Source organism: Dermacentor albipictus, chromosome 3 (genome assembly GCF_038994185.2).
Source record: "Dermacentor albipictus isolate Rhodes 1998 colony chromosome 3, USDA_Dalb.pri_finalv2, whole genome shotgun sequence".
Classification (NCBI taxonomy): domain Eukaryota; kingdom Metazoa; phylum Arthropoda; class Arachnida; order Ixodida; family Ixodidae; genus Dermacentor; species Dermacentor albipictus.
In genome coordinates this window covers 121,050,628-121,070,687 of record NC_091823.1, presented here as the reverse complement: position 1 = coordinate 121,070,687, position 20,060 = coordinate 121,050,628, and the positions used below count along the sequence as shown (strand labels likewise).

The 20,060-nt window shown below is 46.6% G+C and overlaps 1 protein-coding gene across 1 annotated transcript in view; it reads right to left on the bottom strand.

Moving 5' to 3' along the window:
• Positions 1–1,849: 1,849 nt before the first annotated feature.
• The window catches only part of LOC135919486 (fatty-acid amide hydrolase 2-A-like), a 42,056-nt gene continuing 23,845 nt past the window's right edge, over positions 1,850–20,060 (bottom strand). The window contains exons 3-7 of the mRNA XM_065453345.2: positions 12,736–12,945; positions 9,889–10,008; positions 9,241–9,395; positions 8,277–8,372; positions 1,850–2,906 (exon numbers count right to left, since the gene is read on the bottom strand). Coding sequence (XP_065309417.1) covers positions 2,310–2,906; positions 8,277–8,372; positions 9,241–9,395; positions 9,889–10,008; positions 12,736–12,945 — 1,178 coding nt within the window. The 3' untranslated portion in view covers positions 1,850–2,309. The remainder of the gene's footprint in view (positions 2,907–8,276; positions 8,373–9,240; positions 9,396–9,888; positions 10,009–12,735; positions 12,946–20,060) is intronic.

The window sequence follows — 20,060 nt, the reverse complement described above, 5'->3', positions numbered from 1 at the left end:
CGCTTGAAAGTGCTCAGGCTCGCACACTGAGAATTTGCCTAGGTCTACCACGATGTGCGTCTACTTGGGGCACTATTGCAGAGGCTCGTGCGTGCCCAGCTCGAGATTATTTGCAACATGAGCCATTGCGAGTGCATCTAAGGCTACTGACTAGACACAGGAATCATCCATTCGCGAACATCACAAGCGTACGGCCTGTGTCCGCTTACTCGGAAGCCGTGTTGTCGCAGCAAGACTTATTGCCATCGGACTTCGAACCGTATGACATACCCAAAGTTCCACTCTGGACGATGGCAAAGCCAACGGTGAGACTCAATCCCTGGAATAACGAAGAAGTCGAAAATGCCGCTTGCTGGTCTCAAGCATTTCGCGCTATCATACATTGCTTACATGTATGGACATTATGAACATGTTTTCACAGATGGTTCCGTGACACAGACCTCTTCCGCAGCGGCCTACATGGTGCCAGGAATGGGGATCGCACAACGGTTCAAGACAGGACACAGGACGTCGTCTACAGCAGCTGAGTTGACCGGAATTCGAGAAGCAGTTCGCTGCATACTGCCACAAAGTCTCGAGAAGTGGACAGTGTTCAGTGATTCAAAACCAGCACTGCAACTCATCAGCAATTATATGAATGACAGAACCGCATATAGTCCTCTGGTTTATGACATCATGTCTCTGCTTCCTGAGGCGTCTCATTCCGGGCACACCATCGTGCTGCAGTGGATTCCTGGCTATTGTGGAATAGCTGGAAACGAACAGGCTGACGCGGAAGCAAAAAAGGCGCACACTAACGGAACCATTATAAAAATTCATTTTCCCGGTATGACATTAACACCTTGCTCCATACCACCATTAAAACTTCTACGGCGCGACATTGGGACAACCCCGAACATCGACAAGAGCGCCTATATAGACTTGACGCTGGATTACAATTCCGGCTTCCACTTCGGTTGCGGAGAAGCCAGGAAACACTCATTCATCGATTACGGTTGGGTGTGGCATACACCCACCGATACCTTCACAAGACTGGACAAGCACGGGACCCTGAATGTAGCGTCTGTCACACTCTCGAGACAATAGCCCACGTACTTTGCGTGTGCCCTCAATATGCGGCCGAACGAAGAAAACTCAAATCTACTGTTGACAGCATGGACTCCAGCCCCTTTTCAGAAGAAAAGCTTTTGGGCGCGTGGAGGAGTGTTGACTGAGCCCAATGTGCCATAAAAGCACTTTTGAACTTTTTAAGTGAGACTGGCTTAGACGATCGCCTCTAGAAGGTCTGAGACGTGTAGTCAGTGCGAAATGTGTTTGCGCAAAAGCTTTTTGTGGCAAGATTACTTTTAGTATGGACAAGATTAATCTTAGTGTATTGCTTCTCCAGTGCGCATCCGCATATTGGACAACGTGTATATAGTATCTCATTGTACCATATCATAATCATCCGCCACCTACCTTTCCTTGTATTTCCCACTTCTCCATTCCCCAGTGAGGTGTAGCAGGCTAGAGACACGCTCTCCAGGCCGACCTCTCCTCCTTTCTCTTCATTAAAATCTACGCCTCCTCCTCCTCCTTCTCTCTGTAAACACGTTGAGTCACGCCAAGCAGCGAACGTCAAAGACAAGTAAAACTCTAAAAGTTCTAAAAACTGGTTAGCGGTTAGACCGACTTCATTCTAGAAGCCCACTATGCCGCAGTTGTCAATGGCGCCTTCCACGCATTGATGTAGGTCTTTTTGATGTAATGAGTAAAAGAAATCTTAATTAATGTCTAGAGAGAAGTCGGAGAAGCTCATGTGAGTGTTCACTATTAAAAATTATATCGCTTGCTCAGAGCTGCCGATTCTAAAAGGGTCGTCGAGAACTAAACTTTGAGCAATGCATTGAGCAACTAAATAATTTCACTGCATGATTATCGACATCGCGGATTTCATGAAAGGGACACCTGTGAGGAGTTAAGCCTAGAAAGTTGCAGTTTCTTTTGTTTATACTTCCTGTAAAACAAACCGCTAGAAATAGTCTTTCTGTGCAGTGGTTTAAAATAATAAACAATAGAAAATCTTTGTATACGCGGACGTGATGCATCATTTTTTTTTTTAATGGCACATGCTTCTTACGGCGTACGTTTTCATTCTCCACGATTATAAATGTACAAAATATTTTGCACACATGCAACCTATTGCATCTGAGGCACTCATCTACTTTGCGATTGCGCACCACCTGGGAACAGCTTCCTTGCAATTCTGGCCACCTTAAAAAGCTCTAATAAGACGGGTCAGCTATGATAAAGTGTCATTTGCCGAGACGTCAGACTCGGCCTTGCTGTTTCACCGAAAGATCAAGCCTACCAAAGCGGTTCTCGATCTCCCTGGCGACAGCCAGGCATAGCCTGTCGTTTCCCCTCTTCGCCACCACCTGTACACACAGGGGCAATCTCTCCGCTGACAGCATTACAGGGCACACCGAGACGGGCACCTTGAATAAGCTAAACAGTGCCGTCATGCCAGGCGAATCAAGGAATAGCAAGTCCTGATTCTGGAACGGGGCAGCGCTGGTGGCCGCGGGCAGGACAAGCACTCCATTGTCCCCCAGCGTCTCCTCGAACCGGTCGCGGGCGATTTCAAAGGAGGTGATGTAGTCCGCAGCCTTCTGCTTCGAACGCAAGCGACCAAGCGGCGCCATGCTGCACACGGCCAACGCTGCAAGTGTGTGCCTGCCGGCTCCCACTAGATGGCGGAGCAGTTCGATTAACGTGTTGAAGCCGCCGGGACGGAACATCTCGGGCATAGGATCGGGCTGCTTGACGCCGGCCACCTTGAACCACATAAACATCCCAAATCGCATTTCGGGCAGGTGTAGCCGATGCGCTTCGAGTCCATGCGCCCCCCTCAGGTACTGGGTCACCTGCGTAGAGTACAGAGACAAGAAACGTTGCAAAAATAATGTCACCTATTTTGATTATTACAGAAACAAAAGAGAAGATTGACTGCAAGTGAGGCGCAGGGTTGGGGTACACTTTGTTTAACATCTTCGAAACAACGGTAACATCACACTTGCCGCAGCACAGTGGTCACAACCTAACGCACGCGGCGAAGGTTGAGGCGACGTGTTTGGTGGCGGTCATCTCAGTGTCTGCCACGATGTACTGCCACTACCTCCACTCACGTAATCGAGCTGCTGCGTCGCCAACCGCTGAGGGGACATCGGTCACGGAACGACGTCATCCGGTGCGAGACCATCTTGTCTTCCCTTCTTTTCACGCGCGTTGGGAGCCGCGGCGGAAAATTGCTCACATCACCGAGGCAGCTGTCACCTTCTCAACGGCACCGAAATGAAAAGTTATTAGAAGAATACAAAAGTCACTGTCCTACCTGCGCATCAGTGGAACGGGGAGGCACTAAAAATTGGCCAAAATGTCCCAGCTTCCGGAGTCATCGAACGAAGCCACGCACGACTCAGAGAGGTTGCCACCGGTTGTGCCGTCGCTCTGCGCGGTAGCCGAAAATTCGAAAGCGTAGAAAGTGAAACTTGGAGGACGCCTGAGCTTCGCCTTTAAGAGTGGAACACGATAGCATTCAAACATTCCTGACTGCTTCTCACGCTTCCCGGCAACTGGAGCGTATGCAACCGTAATGCTTACAGGGAAACGCTGGCCGCGAACGCTATGGACGAAGGCGGGCTTTGTGGTAGAAACGTGGCCACTTGCGTGGGCCGCGACGCAACGGACGCGAGCGCCAGCTGGAGGTATTGCAAGGAAGCACACACACCACTCCGTGGTCCCCAGGACACCCGCGCGCCGGTGCACGCAAATGGCGGACGCCGTGGCTGGTCTTTGAATGGTAGAAACGCTGCAAAAAGGGTTTCTTTGAGTTTTCGCGTAACGGAACTATTTTCCTCATGTGGGCAAATTACAACCCGAGAGCTATCATGTCTGCAGGTTGTGTGTAAGTAATAGTTTACGATTTTTCCACGTATTTGACTTGAGAAATTCAATTAGTTCAGTAAATTCCTTGCGCCATATGGAAGGCCTGGGTATGGGTGGTTCGAAAACCTTGCCGAAAAGCCGCCGGATTTTCTGCGGCATGGGCTCCTTAACGCTCTTGCGTTGTTTGAGAATGTGTCGAGACCGTCAAGAGTGCTGTGAAAGAGGGTAGTTGTCGCGCAAAGCTGAAGGATGGCGCTAATTGTTTTCGTTGTTGCGGAAGCGTCAGAGTAACTGCAATACCCTGTCTCAAGCGTTATTGCTTTGGTAGCGTCTGTAATGGTGCAAGCAAAAACTTCTCCGCTAGGCCGTGTGTTCACACTAGTAGTACCAGCGCAGTTCAGGCACTTTTCAGAAGCTTTGTCTCAGTGTCTTTAATCATTTTCCCACCAACTAGGTCACTGGTTATATGCAACTTTTCAACGAACCTAGGGAGAAGACGAAGTGATTCTTTGATAGAACGCTTGTACTTTTTTCTCCGCTTCTTCTCTTTGTTTCCCTGCATTTCGGGGAGCTGCCGCTCCCTCCTTGCGGCAATGGATGAAGAGATCTCCGAGGACTTTTCTGATGCGCAGCCGTCAGGTCGGATAGCCTCCAGGAAACGTGGAAGTGCGTCAGGCGATACAGACAGCGAGGCCACTGAGTTATGTTCGGACAGCTACGACTCATCGGACGATGACTTTCAGGTCGTGATGAGTAGATCAGCAAAAATAAGACTACTACAGGCATCTTCATCGCCAAGTGTTTCTACCGTGAAGAGTTCACCGCTGCGCTGGCCGCACACTGTGCTCTTTATGCCCATGGACCCGGCGACCAATTTGCGGTTCCTCAGCAGGCAGGCCCTCTCTACGTTACTCAAGAGAATCACACCAAATGAGATTAAATACGTGCAGACAAACTCGGGAAAAAATGTTCTGGCAGTTGCTGTGCTACATCGCAGCGCCCTTGAAGGCCCCTGTAATGTGAGTGAGATCGACAATGTAAAGGTGCGATCATTGATCACTACAGGCGGCGATAGTACTGCGGGCGTCATTTGTGACATCGACATTGCCATCCCGAATGATTACTTGCCAATACCGATCAAACCAACGACAGAAGGCATTTCCATTACAAGGATTTTCAGACTGGGGAACAGGCTGTGTGAAGACTTTGTTTGAAGGAGACAGCCTTCCTTCCACCGTCAAGTTCGGAAATGTCCGCCATCCAGTACGAACATTCGTACCGATGCCCCTCTAGTGTTTCAAGTGTTGTTAGACTGGCCACGTAAAGGGTGTATGCGTGAACAACGTCGTGTGCCCGCGATGCTATTGGTCTCATTCAGAAGACGCCTGCAGCACAGATGTTCTTAAGTGCCCTAACTGCACTTAACTGCACTGGACGTCGGGTGTGACGCGACTGCAGCTTCGCGCGCGGCTTCATAAGGTAGCCACTTTAACATCATCTTACCTTCGAGAACAAGGATTTCATATATCGTGCTAAAAGTGTGCAGCGGTGGCGTTTACCAGGAAATCAATGTCTCCATACGTGATATCCGTCGACGGACAGCTGATCTCGTACAGCACAAGTCGCAGTTTTTTGGGGTTGTCATTGAGAGAAATCTAAGCTGGACCCTTCGTGTGAATTATGTGAGAATTTATGCTGCAACTGTAGAGGGTCCTCTTTATTAGATTCCTGTGGTACAGCCTAGCGGTCATGTCCAACACCTCAAGAACTAACCTGAATGTAATCCAAAGCATCCAAGACCAAGCCCTAAAGATATGCCTTGGTCTACCACGGAGTGCGTCAATGACTGAAGTTATTGCAGTCGCTCAAGATTCCGCTCTTGGAACACACGAAATTATGCGTGTGCACATGAGACACTTCGCCCGGACCCCTGCTCACCACCTCGCAAGTCTCCCAGTAGATAGGCCCCAGACGACATTCAGTGCGACTGTCTTCACGCACTGTGCCTCTCTCAGGTCAGGTACACACCAGCAGCAAGATCTTCCATACCTCCTTGGTGTGTGCGCCATACTCAAGTAAGCCTTGCAATCCCAGGAGTTCAGAAAAGGTCGGACATGGCGTCATCAGCACTCAAGCAACTTCTCGTACGAGAAATGAACGATGCACACACGTTTGTAGTGATGGATCAACTACATCAACCAGTTCCGGTGGTGCATCAACCAGTCCCGTCACTGCAACTCAGACCTCCGGCCGGTCTGCACCGACGTGAAGCGTCCCTTCTGCGTCGGTAATGGCTTGGAGTTGCCTTCACGAATGCCTACTCATTACTAATTGGAATGGCTGATAGACCTGCATGTGATGTTTGCGGATGCGAGAACATTGACCACTTATTGTGCCATTGTCCTCAATTTCAAGCACAAAGACAATCTTTGTCCAACACATTGAGGAAACTAGATGATCGTCCTCTGAGTGAACAGACAATACTAGAGCACCATCCCCATCGATCATCGGCACAGAAGGTGAAGGCACTTTTGTGCTTTCTGAGAACGTCTGATTTCCGCGAGTGACTTTAACTCAAGTACTGTCCGTACACGTCTCTACACCTTCTCTCTCCCTTCTCTCTCTTCCCCTACTCCCTTCCCCCAGCGTAGGGTAGCCAACCAGACCCTTGAGTGGTTAACATCCCTGCCTTCCCATATTCCTCCATCTCACTCTCTCTCTCAACGAACCCATCTTGCACCAACGTATGTCAGTCAGCATGTGGCACTGGATATGTGACTCATCAGTGAGTCATTGACTCCAACAAGTCACTGGTTATGTGCCATTCTTCAACGTGACACCGACGTATGTCCCTGGTCATGTGGCACTGGTTATAAAATAGAGGAAAATGGATGAGATCACTAGGAATGTGCCCTCCCCAACTCTGGGCCGTCCAGCAGGTCCACGACGCCGTCAGGAAACTCAACCTTCAGGTTCCGTCGTGGGAGACGCCCACTCCATGAGAGCCCAAAGCTCTCGTGGCCTGCAGGACCTGAATAAAGTTGATTTCCTTCCGTCCTTCAACGAACCTATCTGACACCGGCATATGTCTGTGGGCATGTGGCTGGATATTGCGACACCAGGTATGTGCCGCTCATCAATGTGTCATTGACGTCAACGTGGATCACTCGGTATGTGCCACTCTTCAACGAACCTATCTGACACCAACGTATGTCAATGGTCATGCGGCGCTAGACATGTGACACTAGGTATGTGCCGCTCATCAACGAGTCATTGATGCCAACATATGGGTTACTGGTTATGTGCCACTTTTCAACGAACTTATCTGACACCAACGTAGGTCATTGCGCATGTGGCACTGGAGATGTGACACTAGGTATGTGCCGATCATCAATCAGTCATTGACCCCAACATGGGTGACTGGGTATGTGCCGCTCTTCAAGGACAAAACAAAGCGTTCCTTAAAATTTATCCGGTGCTAGGCCGAATCGAATCCACACCATAAGCAAACAGACAATCTTGTCTGAATATAAATTTACATAGACGCCACCCACAGACATCGAGACGAAGCTGCTAAATTTCGCCTTCAGCGTTTCCATAGGGAAGTGCGAGACAAGATGAGCCTGGCTGCATACACCCCGCATAGATGACGCTTTTTGATAGTGGCAATTCGGTGTGTCGCTACATTGCTTCAATGCTAATCACATTCACCTAGATATTCAGCTTGAGATGAGCTCTACACTAACCTTTTACTTCGTTCCACCGGCGTTCTCATTGAGCTGCACATGTCAGCGAGGTTCGCGGATTCACTGAGCAAATGCAGAGTGCGATGCGCTAAGATTCCTCATACTCCTCATAGAGTTCTCTCCAACCAGGCGTGTCCTGCATGTGTTGTTTGCCAATGAATGACGGTGCCTAAGGTAGTCATTTGCTTCTAAATCCGTTCCTTAGATGCGGAGAACTTTTTAAGTTGACCAGAATATTTCACGATTTCATCCAGTACCACTTCAGTTTCACAGTTTTCCGCATGAACAGGTAAGTACTTATCACGATCACTTGGTAGTCTCAATATCTGTCGAAGAATCAGGAAGATGGGGGGCGGATATTACCACGCAAAAGCAGTCTCTCGACGATAAGCACACCATACGCACATACCTAAACACGTAGTGGCGGGCATACATCACAAGGCACCAGCCACACTATGCGTGGTTCAGTCGATCTCTGCCAGTGGTCTATTACCCATGATCTCGCGACAAATACTCATTTCAACAGTACACTCCTGCCTTTTCTTTTGTAATGACATGTTTAAAGTGACATAGTGGAGATTTTATGAAAATGAAAGCACTGACCCGTCTAACTGCTCGGCGAGCCTCAGTGGTCACACGGCTGATGTAAAGGCTTCCTTCTGTATCCATGTAATACAGCTTCAGCGTCTTTAGATTTACCTGAAAAGAAAAAAATATTGTTCGCATTTATTTGGTGCAGAAGTTCATCATTTATTATGCACGCTACATCGGTGACACAATATAGCATTCGTATGTAAAAGCTATGTACGTGAATTTCATCAGTAGTCATAAGGAAATCTATAGGATTGCACTGCGATTGATTTAACAAGTTCTCAGCCTACGTGTCCTCCTCTTCTTTAAATCGTGGGGCTGAAGTTTTTTTACCATGACTTATGATCTGCATCTTGAAGGCTGTTTCTGCAAGTTGGCCTAAACGAAAAAATTGGTGCCGGGAAGAATAAAGCTAACTACACTAACATCTTCGTCCTTTCCCGACTTATAGAATAAAGCACTTCTGGCAGGTTATTCATGAAATAAGTTTTTTTTTTCAATATGCAAACTTACCTTTTCTTGTCCCCTCTTAATAAATGTTTGCACTCGGTCAGCACTTTTCATAAAGCTTTGACTAGACGGCTATATATTTAATGAACTTACCTTGCTTAAAGAAAGCAAATAAATTGTTTTCTTGCTCATCGTAGCTTTGAAGAGTTATTGATATGGTAAGCATTCTTTTTATCCAAAACCTTATCTCATTTGCGTTCGGCACTTATCCCACCAATGACAATGAATTCAAGCAAAAATATTGTTCTTCATTCAGCTGGATGTTTTATCAGAGCTCTTTCATTGCTTTGGAGTTGCAGGCTTATTGTATTGTAGACTCTACAATAAGTATTTTTATACCTTAACACACTGACAACTGCGTGACGCTGTGTGTTTTTCGCATTGCTCATCGTTGTGTCCATTATGTGCACAATAACTGTGGCTAGTTGATTCGCTCTACAACAGCACCCCATGGAATCGTACGCACCTGTTCATTTAGTCTTAGCTCGTTGGCCGCACTCCCCGCCAGTACGTTGAGCATCAGCGGCAAGTCCTCGGCAAACCTGGCCAAGGGGCCCACGCAGTTGAACTGCCCCAGACCTTCTCCAACATCTGGCAGCAAGCCAGTGTTGGGCACCACTCCTGAGGTTAGCGTGAGAAGAGGCAGAGATAAGCACAACAATGGTAACGCCATCATCACCTCCATTAAACCCTATTTTGTCAAATGTAAAGTGTTCCCTCTGACAGTGAAAGCGTGGTTGGAGGAAGCTCGGGGCTGAATTGCGAGCAGCAGAAAACATTGATTAATTTGAAATGGAGAGGGAAGTGGTGCCGGATGAAGTGGTGGATTTACGGTGTCTTATGATGGTAATAATCAGCCCTTGACTCACGAAAGACGTATTCGTATTCGGGGTCACTTTAACTGAAACTCTCTTGTGCCACAAACATTTGCTGAAATCTCTACTCACGGGCTTTCTTGACGGACCCAATCAAAATGTCACAGGTGAGATATAGAATTTAACATACTACTTTGCGCTCATGAGGACGGTGTCATAGTCAATTTACTATCATGGTGGGCCGAAGAAAATAGATTACTGAGTTCATAAATTCGGAAAGCTCGTTGTAGTGTTTTCACCGGCTGTTGGCTTGTGGCTGAAGACCCCGCAGTAGGCAGCTGGTATCCGCACGCTTCCAGCGAGGTCTGTGCCTAGGCCAATCAGTGAGCCAGCTGCAGCCAGGAGGCTTCCCTCTCCACCTGTAGTGAGGGGAAAAAGCTTCTTCGTAAATAGGGCAGGCCGTGTATCCTGGACGCAGCCGCAGTGGGATGCGTGAAACGTCTTCTACGCGCTGCAGAGAGGGCATGGGGGCTATATAAGGTACAGAAATGACGTAACCATCTACATAACATTTTTACGCACTAAAAAGCTTACATGCTTGTGCTGCAGCTAGTAAGGCCCTTACAATCTAATTTTGCAATCGTGCTCGCACCCTATACGTAGTGGGCCCGTTTGTTTTGCAGAGGGTGTTTGGGCAATAGGGTCGAACGCAGCTGCGTCGTAACGGAGCAGGCACAAAATATCTGCGATTGGAGGCCTTTTAACTCCTGATTAGCGGCGGTTTGAGTTTGATAAGTTATGCTAATATGACAGAGTGAGCTCTCTAAAACGGGACCACTCCCCGCTCGAATCGACAAACCTACTGCCGAGTTGCGCCTCTATATATGAGAACCGCCCGATAGGCTAAATTTAGCTTGGATTGTTTCAAATGCGGTTCTACAACCGCACTGCCGGTGCACGAGACACATGCATTGTACAGTAACAGCTTCTGACGTAATAGCTCTGCGCAAACCCACAAGGTGGAGAGGAGTAATTAATTAAGGGAAAATGAGACATCCACCAAATCGTAGCAGTTGCTACAAAGGAAACCTGTACGGGTTCCTCGAAAGGAAAGCATCGCATTTGAAGAAAAATTCATCCTGGTCCGGGACTCGAACCCGGGACCACCATTTCTCCGGGGCAGCAGCTCTACAATCTGATCTAGCTAGGCGGCTAGCGGATGGTAGAGCGAAGTTGAATTTGTCAACAACTGAAAGCAAAGGCAAAAATTTGAAGTAATAGAACTGTGCAAATCCGCAACGTGGAGAAAAGTAACTAATTAAGGGAAAATAAGTAATTGCTACGATTAGGTGGATGTTTCATCTTTGTTTCAGCTCTTACAGTACAGGATTTTTGATTTTGCGGAATGACATTAAGGACCTTACTACACACAAAGAGTCAATGAATATGATTGCTCTGGGTAGGTTGGTTTTCCTGATACATCTAACAGGCGACATTATTCCGTATTCCTCAGCGGAAAAGATACTTGTTTCTGGGTGCAACACATCAGATTCTGAGAATGATGGACCAACTGCTGCAAAAGACACGCCGGCATGGGACTTTGATGCGAGAGTATAAAATTTCGAGCATCAGTACTTTAAATGGAGTTCTAGACGATGCATCTGCATGCGTTCCTCTGGAGTGTGCTTTGTGACATGAATAAACGACGTGTCGCCTTTAATAAGATTCGATTACCACGGCAGTAAGAGCTTTGCCAGGGCCTTTAGACAGAGTTTTAAAAGTGGGACACCCATTCCATCATTAAGCTTCCTCAAAGGCAGTGAGAAGGGCTCCTTTGATGTGGGTCAGTTGCGAAGCAGTGTGGTGCATGTCATAATTTTTAGTAGCGTAACACGGACGTTCAGGGTTCGCCCGTACCTTCAGAAAATATGTAAAGCTAGAGTATGACCTTTGCAAGTGACCACTCGTTCGATTCCGCGTAGAGGCGTTGCACAGGACTTGTCCTGAGCACACCTGTGGCCAGGCGGATAGCCAAATGGTGAATCGGATCCAGCATCTTCAACGCGCATGAAATGGCCAGAGTGGCGCACCACGGCACCATAGTCCAAACATGTACGCATAAGGCTTTTGTACAGGTCCAATAGGCACTTTCTGTCGCTACCCCATGTGGTGTGCGACAGAATTTTAGGAGGTTCATGGTCTCCATACACTTCGTCCTGTGATACTGGACCTGGGGTATAAACGTTAGTTTTTAATGCAAGATAATATCTCAGAATTTATGTGCACAGCTGACAGTGAGCTCATCTCCATTGATAAAAATACCAGGGATTGGTGTGGCGCCTCTTCTTGGAGATGAGCATGCAAGAGCTTTCCTGCGTATTCACTTTAAACACGTTTTGATCCGCCCATCCAGATAATTTGTTCTAACCAAGCTGGAACTGGCGTTCACAGAAAGCAATATTGCACGATTTAAAGCCTATTTGCACATAGTCGACACATACAGAATGAAACATGATGCATAAAATGACTGTATGAAGTGAATTCATTTTCACGACAAATAGTGTGCAATTAAGCACGCTTCCCTGCGGCACAACGGTCTCTTGGGTGAATGCTCTTGACAAACTGTTGCCAGCTTGTACACGAAACATGCGATGACAGAGATAGCTTTCGATTGTATTAAGCATGTTGCCACATACACCCATTACGGAAAGGTCCCGAAGAATACAGAAACGCAATGTCGTATCGTGCGCCTCCTCAATATGTCGTTTACACTGCGCTGTAGCTACCTTGACGAACCTTCACGTCTGTCATAAAGATCAGGTTGATCTGCCTACGACAACATCTAGAAATCGCTGACGGATGAATTAAGCAGAATGTGATTAACATGCATGGAATGATCTGGCCAACGGAAACGTACACGCGCCATTGCCGTAGTTAAATAGGATTACTGCTAGTGGTTCACACAAAACGTCAACCTTGTTGTGCTCGGGCCCTGACAAAATACTCAATCATTGGATTATCACAGCATATCAGGAGAAGGCATGACACTTTCTAAGTATTACTCAAAGCGGGAACTGCACTTTGACGGCGAAAACGCCGTCCCCTTTGTTCCCGACGGGTGCAGGCAGGCTGAACGAAGCACGCACCGCTGCTTCCACCGGGGCCTCGCCGCGTGTCGTGTGGGTTCCGCGTGCAGCCGTCCACCAGGTTTTGCGAGTCGCCCCACATGCACAGTTCGGGCACGTTGGTCAGCGCCAGCGGGAAGGCTCCGGCTGCCCGGAGCAACGCCACGCTTGGGGCATCCTCCTCGGCCCGCCGTCCGCGCCAGAAAAGGGAGCCCGCGTCCTGTCGCAAACCTGCAAGGCGAAGACATTCCTACTTGTCAAATAATGGCGTCACACAATTACCTAACAGGAAGCAGCTGTGTGCAAAAAAAAAAAATAGGAGTTTCGCCCGGACTGCCAAGCACTATCAGCCATAGCCAGTTTCAGCATTACGCTCGCACTGTACGCAGGTGCACAAAAACTTCTGGCAGCTTCATAATCTTTAAAGGGAAGCTGAAAGGTTTTCCAGAAAAAATGAGTGAACATCTGTACATAATGGTTTTCAACCCTCCGAATTCGAAAAATGGCTGTGGCTTAGGTAAGGTTAAGCCCAGGATGCGAAGCATACTAGCCTTTATTTTAGTTGTTGAACCACTGTTTAGCCTGGTGAACTGCTGTTGCTTGGCTATATTTGGTTCGGCTAGACGAAGAAACAACTCATGCATTACTGCTTCGCCTTCAAGAGTGGAACGCGACAGCGTTCCCGTCGACCCGCCAAGGGGTGTAAGACAATGGGCTACAGGGCAGCGACTACGCGCCCCGCATTGGACGCGGTGAGCGTCGAGCAAAGCAGCGTTCGGCGCGGCAACGAAATGTGCGCCTGAGCAAGAGACGCACGCCTTAGAAACAGCTCGTTTCTAAGGCAACACCGCATTCGCTAGAGGCGCTTTTGTACCGCTTTGAAGCATCGTACTCGTGGCTCAGTGGTAGCGTCTCCGTCCCACACTCCGGAGACCCTGGTTCGATTCCCACCCAGCCCGTCTTGCAAGAGTTGAGCCAAAGCCACTTCTCCTCTGTCGCGACGTCACGGTGTCACGTGGTTTCAAGGCGACACCGCCGCGCCTGAGGAGCTGAGTTGAGCTCTCGTAATATGCTTCGCATAATATTGTATCGAAATTGAGCGAAAGAAAGCGCAAATATATTTTATTTCGACGAAAAGTGCAGCAGCGGACACGCCCAGCTCGCGCTTCTCGTTTCCGCCTGTGATTGGTCGGTGCGCCTCATGACGTCAACTCTGCCGCTGCCGCTACACATGAAGCGCGGTGCCAGGTAGTTTGGTGCTGTTTTTCTGAGACGGTAATGGAAAATTTAGAGAGACTGCGTTTTTCTGAGGAGTTCGGCGTTACTCCCTACATGTACGAGCCGATTGCGAAGATCCAGCCTCTCGAAGAAGCAAACGATGCTGGTGCGAGCAGTGCTTTCGACGTGAACGAAAGCAAAGTCTTTGGATCTCCTCGTGTTGGAAATGCTCTTTGGTGAGTATGTTTTTTTTGCAAAGCGATCTAGTGATCTCGCCGATCTTTCGCCGATCAAGTGAGCTAGTTTCCGGTCAAACAACTGTAGTGTTGTGTTCCTGCATGCCTCCTCGTGGAACGTAAGCGGGGATGCGATCGTCGGCATTTGTGCTGTGTCCAAAGCTGTTGGCAAAATACAAAGACTGTTTTGAACGCGTGAAAAGCTTCCCGGTTCATGCAGTACGTGTAGTGACCTTCATCTGTTGACTACCACTCACGTTGACTACCACTCCACATACACGCAGACGCACCAACAAAGGAATGCAGGGTCGATCGAAGCAGATTACGATGGCACGCACGCAGAGACAAGCGCGGTCAGGCACGGTCGCGGACGCTGCGAAGGAACGAAGCAGAGTTGACGTCACAACACCGCGGTTTCCGGTCTCCGCTCCGCTCGCTTACTGAAAGGGGGGCGGAGCTACAGCGCAATTTCAACCGATGATTACGTCGCTCCTAATTGACAAAAAAACCCAAATTTTACCTACATGGTTTATAAGATTCCCGCATCCGTATATGAGCGTCTTATTGAATTCGACAGACTCTTCAGCTTCCCTTTAATTAACACGTCCTGAAGGGCGTGTGATGGCATCGCACAGGCGCCGATTCGCTATCCATAAATAGTGGCCCTACTTAAATCAATATCACTTTCAGATTGTGAGCATTAATAATATTTTTGCACTATTTAATAGGATGAGAAAATGTAAAGTAGTAAGCACACGCTGTCAAATAAATTTTTAATTACTGTTCTTTGCGCACAATTATAAACAATTCTCAGAAGTAATAAGTGTTGCCATTTTAGCGATTAATTTTTTTATTTAGTGACCGGCGACGTTTTTAACGATATGGCATATCAATTAGGGCATTTTAGTTACATCAGATTTGCTTCGAAGATAACCTTCTTTTATTACAAGCGTTCTATTAATTACAAGTTTTATGTGAGGGGCCTAAATCGGCGGTATGACGTGTCGGCTCTGTGACCATGAAGGTGCAATGGATGAGTTCATGGGATTCACAGATGCGCTCACAAAATGCGTGTCGTTTTTCATTCTTTACAAAACCGATTTGATTCGGTCTTAACGCTCCGGATTCTGTAGTTTCGCTAAATTTTCAATTACCCGCCATGGAGACGTAGTGTACGGCTTTGACGTTGCGCTGCTAATCGCGAAGGTGCAGGATCAAACCCTGGTCGCGGCGGCCGCATTTCGATGAAGGCGAAATGCAAAAAGCACCCCTGTACAGTGCATGGACTACGGTCAAGGAAGCTCAGGAGCCTGATAATGATATCGTGGTTTCGGTACGTAAAACTCCAGAATTTCATCAAAACAATGTTAATACGTTTGGTTGGTAGACATCTTAAAAGGTTATAAGATTTAAATCCTATCATACGCAATGCCTCATAACTTCGAGCGTACCGGAATCTTGGAAGAACGCTAACATAATCCTAATCCATAAGAAAGGGGACGCCAAAGACTTGAAAAATTATAGACCAATCAGCTTACTGTCCGTTGCCTACAAAGTATTTACTAAGGTAATCGCAAATAGAATCAGGAACACCTTAGGCTTCTGTCAACCAAAGGACCAGGCAGGATTCCGTAAAGGCTACTCAACAATAGACCATATTCACACTATCAATCAAGTGATAGAGAAATGTGCAGAATATAACCAACCCTTATATATAGCTTTCATTGATTACGAGAAAGCGTTTGATTCAGTCGAAACCACAGCAGTCACGGAGGCATTACGTAATCAGGGTGTAGATGAGCCATACGTAAAAATACTGGAAGATATCTGTAGCGGCTCCACAGCCTCCGTAGTCCTCCACAAAGAAAGCAACAAAATCCCTATAAAGAAAGGCGTCAGACAGGGAGATACGATCTCTCCAATGCTATTCACAGCTTGTTTACAGGAGGTATTCAGAGGCCTGGAGTGGGAAGAACTGGGCATAAAAGTTGATGGAGAATACCTTAGCAACTTGCGATTCGCTGATGATATTGCCTTGCTTAGTAACTCAGGAGACCAATTGCAATGCATGCTCACTGACCTGGAGAGGCAAAGCAGAAGGGTGGGTCTGAAAATTAATCTGCAGAAAACTAAAGTATTGTTTAACAGTCTCGGAAGAGAACAGCAGTTTACGATAGGTAGCGAAGCACTGGAAGTGGTAAGGGAATACATCTACTTAGGGCAGGTAGTGACCACGGATCCGGATCATGAGACTGAAATAACCAGAAGAATAAGAATGGGTTAGGGTGCGTTTGGCAGGCATTCTCAAATCATGAACAGCAGGTTGCCACTATCCCTCGAAAGCAGTGGCGTAGCCAGAAATTTTGTTCGGGGGGGGCTACGCCACTGGCCCAATATATATATATATATATATATATATATATATATATATATATATATATATATATATATATATATATATAATGTAGCTGCACGTTGCAGCTCAGCCTCCCCCTTAAGAGGAAGCTTTAGCTCGGGTGCTCCTATTTAAGGACATGTAGAAGGGGAATTCGTTTTTCCCTGCAACCACTTCACCAAATTTGAGGAGGTTTATTGCATTTAAAAGAAAGAGTTTAATTCTAGTGACTACTGGCTTCGAATTTTTCATTTAGGTGGTCAATCATTTATTAAAAATGGGCCAAAACTGAAAATTTTCAGAAAACGCAACTATCAAGTTTAAAACTCCGTGACACAACAATGAAAAATGATATCACAATTCTGTGAACTGCATCTAATAGTACATCTACAGCGGACAAAATAGATATGTTACACATGAATCTCAAAAAAATTTAGTATTGTGGAAATACGGCTTTTGCAGAACCCTTGCACACAACGTAACCAATTCACGTAAGATACAAATTGACACAGCAAACCTGTCCCCTTTGACTGTTATAATAAATGCCGTTTACAGAACCACGATATCTGTTCTTCATGCATAGCTGGTTTGTAAACGTCGTGCTTCTATTTTTTCAAACTTTCGAATTTTCCAAAATATTTTACACAAAATTCAGGCCCTAAATCGAAGTTCTGTTTCCAACAGACACTAGGATTTAACTTTCTCTCTCAAATGCAACCAATTTCAATAAAAGCGATTAGCAGGATTATCTCAGAAAAGCGTTTCTGCGTTTTACAAGTATTTGAATAGGCCGCGTCGGATTCGGCCCGAGCTAAAGCTTCCTCTTAAACAATTTATCGAGGGATCAAATACATGAATAATAACTGCATTGTCATTGCCAAAGATGCTGCAAACGAATTCTTGAAAGCTACGCACTGTAAATACAAGTAAAATATGTATTTCTTCAATAAAATATTATACTTGTATGTGCCAAAAATTGTGCCCAACATAACTGACGTCAATGCTTCCATGTTTTTTGTCTATTTATTAAGTAAAGAAAATATCACACGAACTTTAGAACTATATCAGTTCGAGACCAGGAAAGCAGTGCATGCCGCTGATATGAAAAATTAAAAGGCAATGAACTGAACAAGTTGAGGACAAATATGCTAATGAAACTTTGTCATTTAAGAACCGTGCTTACATGCTTGTACATATGCAATGGCCAGTGAAAAATCTCAATGACACTGTCGTTTGTTCCAATGTATTACGCAGGAGTAGCTGTCCCTTGTCGTGTATCGTGAGTAATTGCACCGAAGTTATAGTCGCGACAGGGAGCACGTATAAAAAGCAGGAGTTCTGCAAGATATATGAGGGCAAGTCAAATGAATGAGCCAACAACGGGGTACTGGGCCAAAACCAACAATGGCTTTGGCCCAGTCTTGGAATGTCTTTGCAACGTCCCTTGAACCGTTTGCTCCAACGCTTCACAGTGGTCAATGAAATGCAGTGTTCAACATACACGGCAGTCATATGGTGATTAATTTCTGTTTTGGAAACACCTTCAGCTGTCAAAAACTTCACGACACCGAGCTGTTCAACTTTTGAAGTGTCCATTATGTGACGCAACCATATTCAACCCAGTGTATGAGAGCATTAAAGAACATTTATCTTCACACCTGCGTGTCACTTTTGTAAATGAGACATGCCGTTCTCCTACGCACATGCCTCGCAGATAATGAACCGAACCATTATTGCGCGGTTAGGGTAGGCTCACTTCCATTTGACTCGCCCTTGTACATTAGAAATGCAAAGATACAATGGGATATGCAAGTGCGAAAATACTGCTTGATAAAGGACGAAAAAGTGTCACTGGAAACAAAGTTCACTGCATGTATACTCAAAACCTCGCAACAAGATATTTAAGTACACGTATAAGTCTCCAATGAGTCTATGTATGTAAGAAGAAGTAACTGTATATAATGCGTCAAACAAGGCAAATAAACATGTTGCACAATCATAGATTCACAGAATCCTAGATTCCGCCCCCATTCCATCCACTCCCCCCGATGTATTGCGCGCGACGGAAGGCGGCGCGCTTGCTCCCCGCTTTTCTCCTTTGCACACACAAGACTGAGCCACCATCGTCGGCTCAACTATTCAACCTCCCCTCCTACGCTTTCACTCGCACATACAGCATGCAGCGCGTGGTCACGATGTTATCACCCTTGGACTTTATACGAAACATGAGGGCGATGGCAGGAATGCACCTGGAGTGTCCATATAATTGCTTTCGCAATAATATAATAAACGTATCCGGCAACTGAAGCGTCCCGTCGCCCATTACTTTCCGCAAAAGAAGTATCAAAATCGAACTTTCACCATGCGTCAATTCGCTGCGCCGCAACAATGTATTTTTTTCCTGTGAGGCGGAGGCACCGAAATGAAAAAAAAAGCATAGGAAAGTATGTTGGCCAGAATCTAATGCCTACTTCGGGCACTTAATGGGGCTACGGAAGGAATACCGAAGAAAACATGAGACGCTTGGTCCACTGAGAACCATACGCATACTGCTCAGTATCCTACAGCAACGAAACAAGACTTTCCGGAAAGGTTCCTCTCAAGGAATGCGGTGCAATCCTTCGAGTCCCCACAGTGATGGCGGCGAGCGACCATTGTTTTTTTTTTCTCGTCTGCTAGCCAGAAAGCGTCCATCACTCTGTCCGGTGAAAATCCACTCGGCCAGAGCAAACCGAACGCGCACCGAAGTGCACCGCACGGTGGTCGGGGCCATACGAGAAAAACGTATGCGCTCTGGCTGGCTCTGGCAGCCCGCGGGTAGGGTAGCGAGAACAAAAAAAAATTGAACAGGCTCAATGTGTCCTCGCGAATAAAAGTCAAGGTAGAAAAAATAAATAAGAACGTAGTTACTTTGGCTGGCTTTAGTGTCTTGACATGGATGTTCTGGCGTAGGTTAAAAAAAATGTTGATATTTTTTTATGTGACATGACGGCATAAATGAACCACCCCAACGCTTCGTCTCATTGGACCTCGCTGCCTGCTTTGTCAACTTATCTGCTAGTGTGTTGATTTGGCTTGTCTCGTTGTATGTTCCGATGTAAGACTTAAGAAAAATCAATAGACCTTTGGCGTCAAATGTTTATAACAACATTGAACCCACAAATTTCCGCAATTGAAAATCTAGGCCGACTAGGCCGACTCGCAGTTATGAAAATCTAAAGCACAACTTTGGAAATGTCAATGCACCTTTCACATCAAGAGCTTATGAGAGTTATACCCATAAAGTTTCGCAATTGATATCCATGCGCTCCATAGATTCCGTGGCCTCAGTGAGATTGCGCGGCGAGCCCACTCACCATCAAAGCGCCCTTGAAACTTTGTGCTCGGATGGGACTGCTTGTCGTTATGTGACTCCCGGTGTATGGGCGTTGCCACGAAATCCAGCCCGAGTTTGCAATCTTCGCGGTTAAATGTCTTTTCGAGCGTCAAAAAGACAT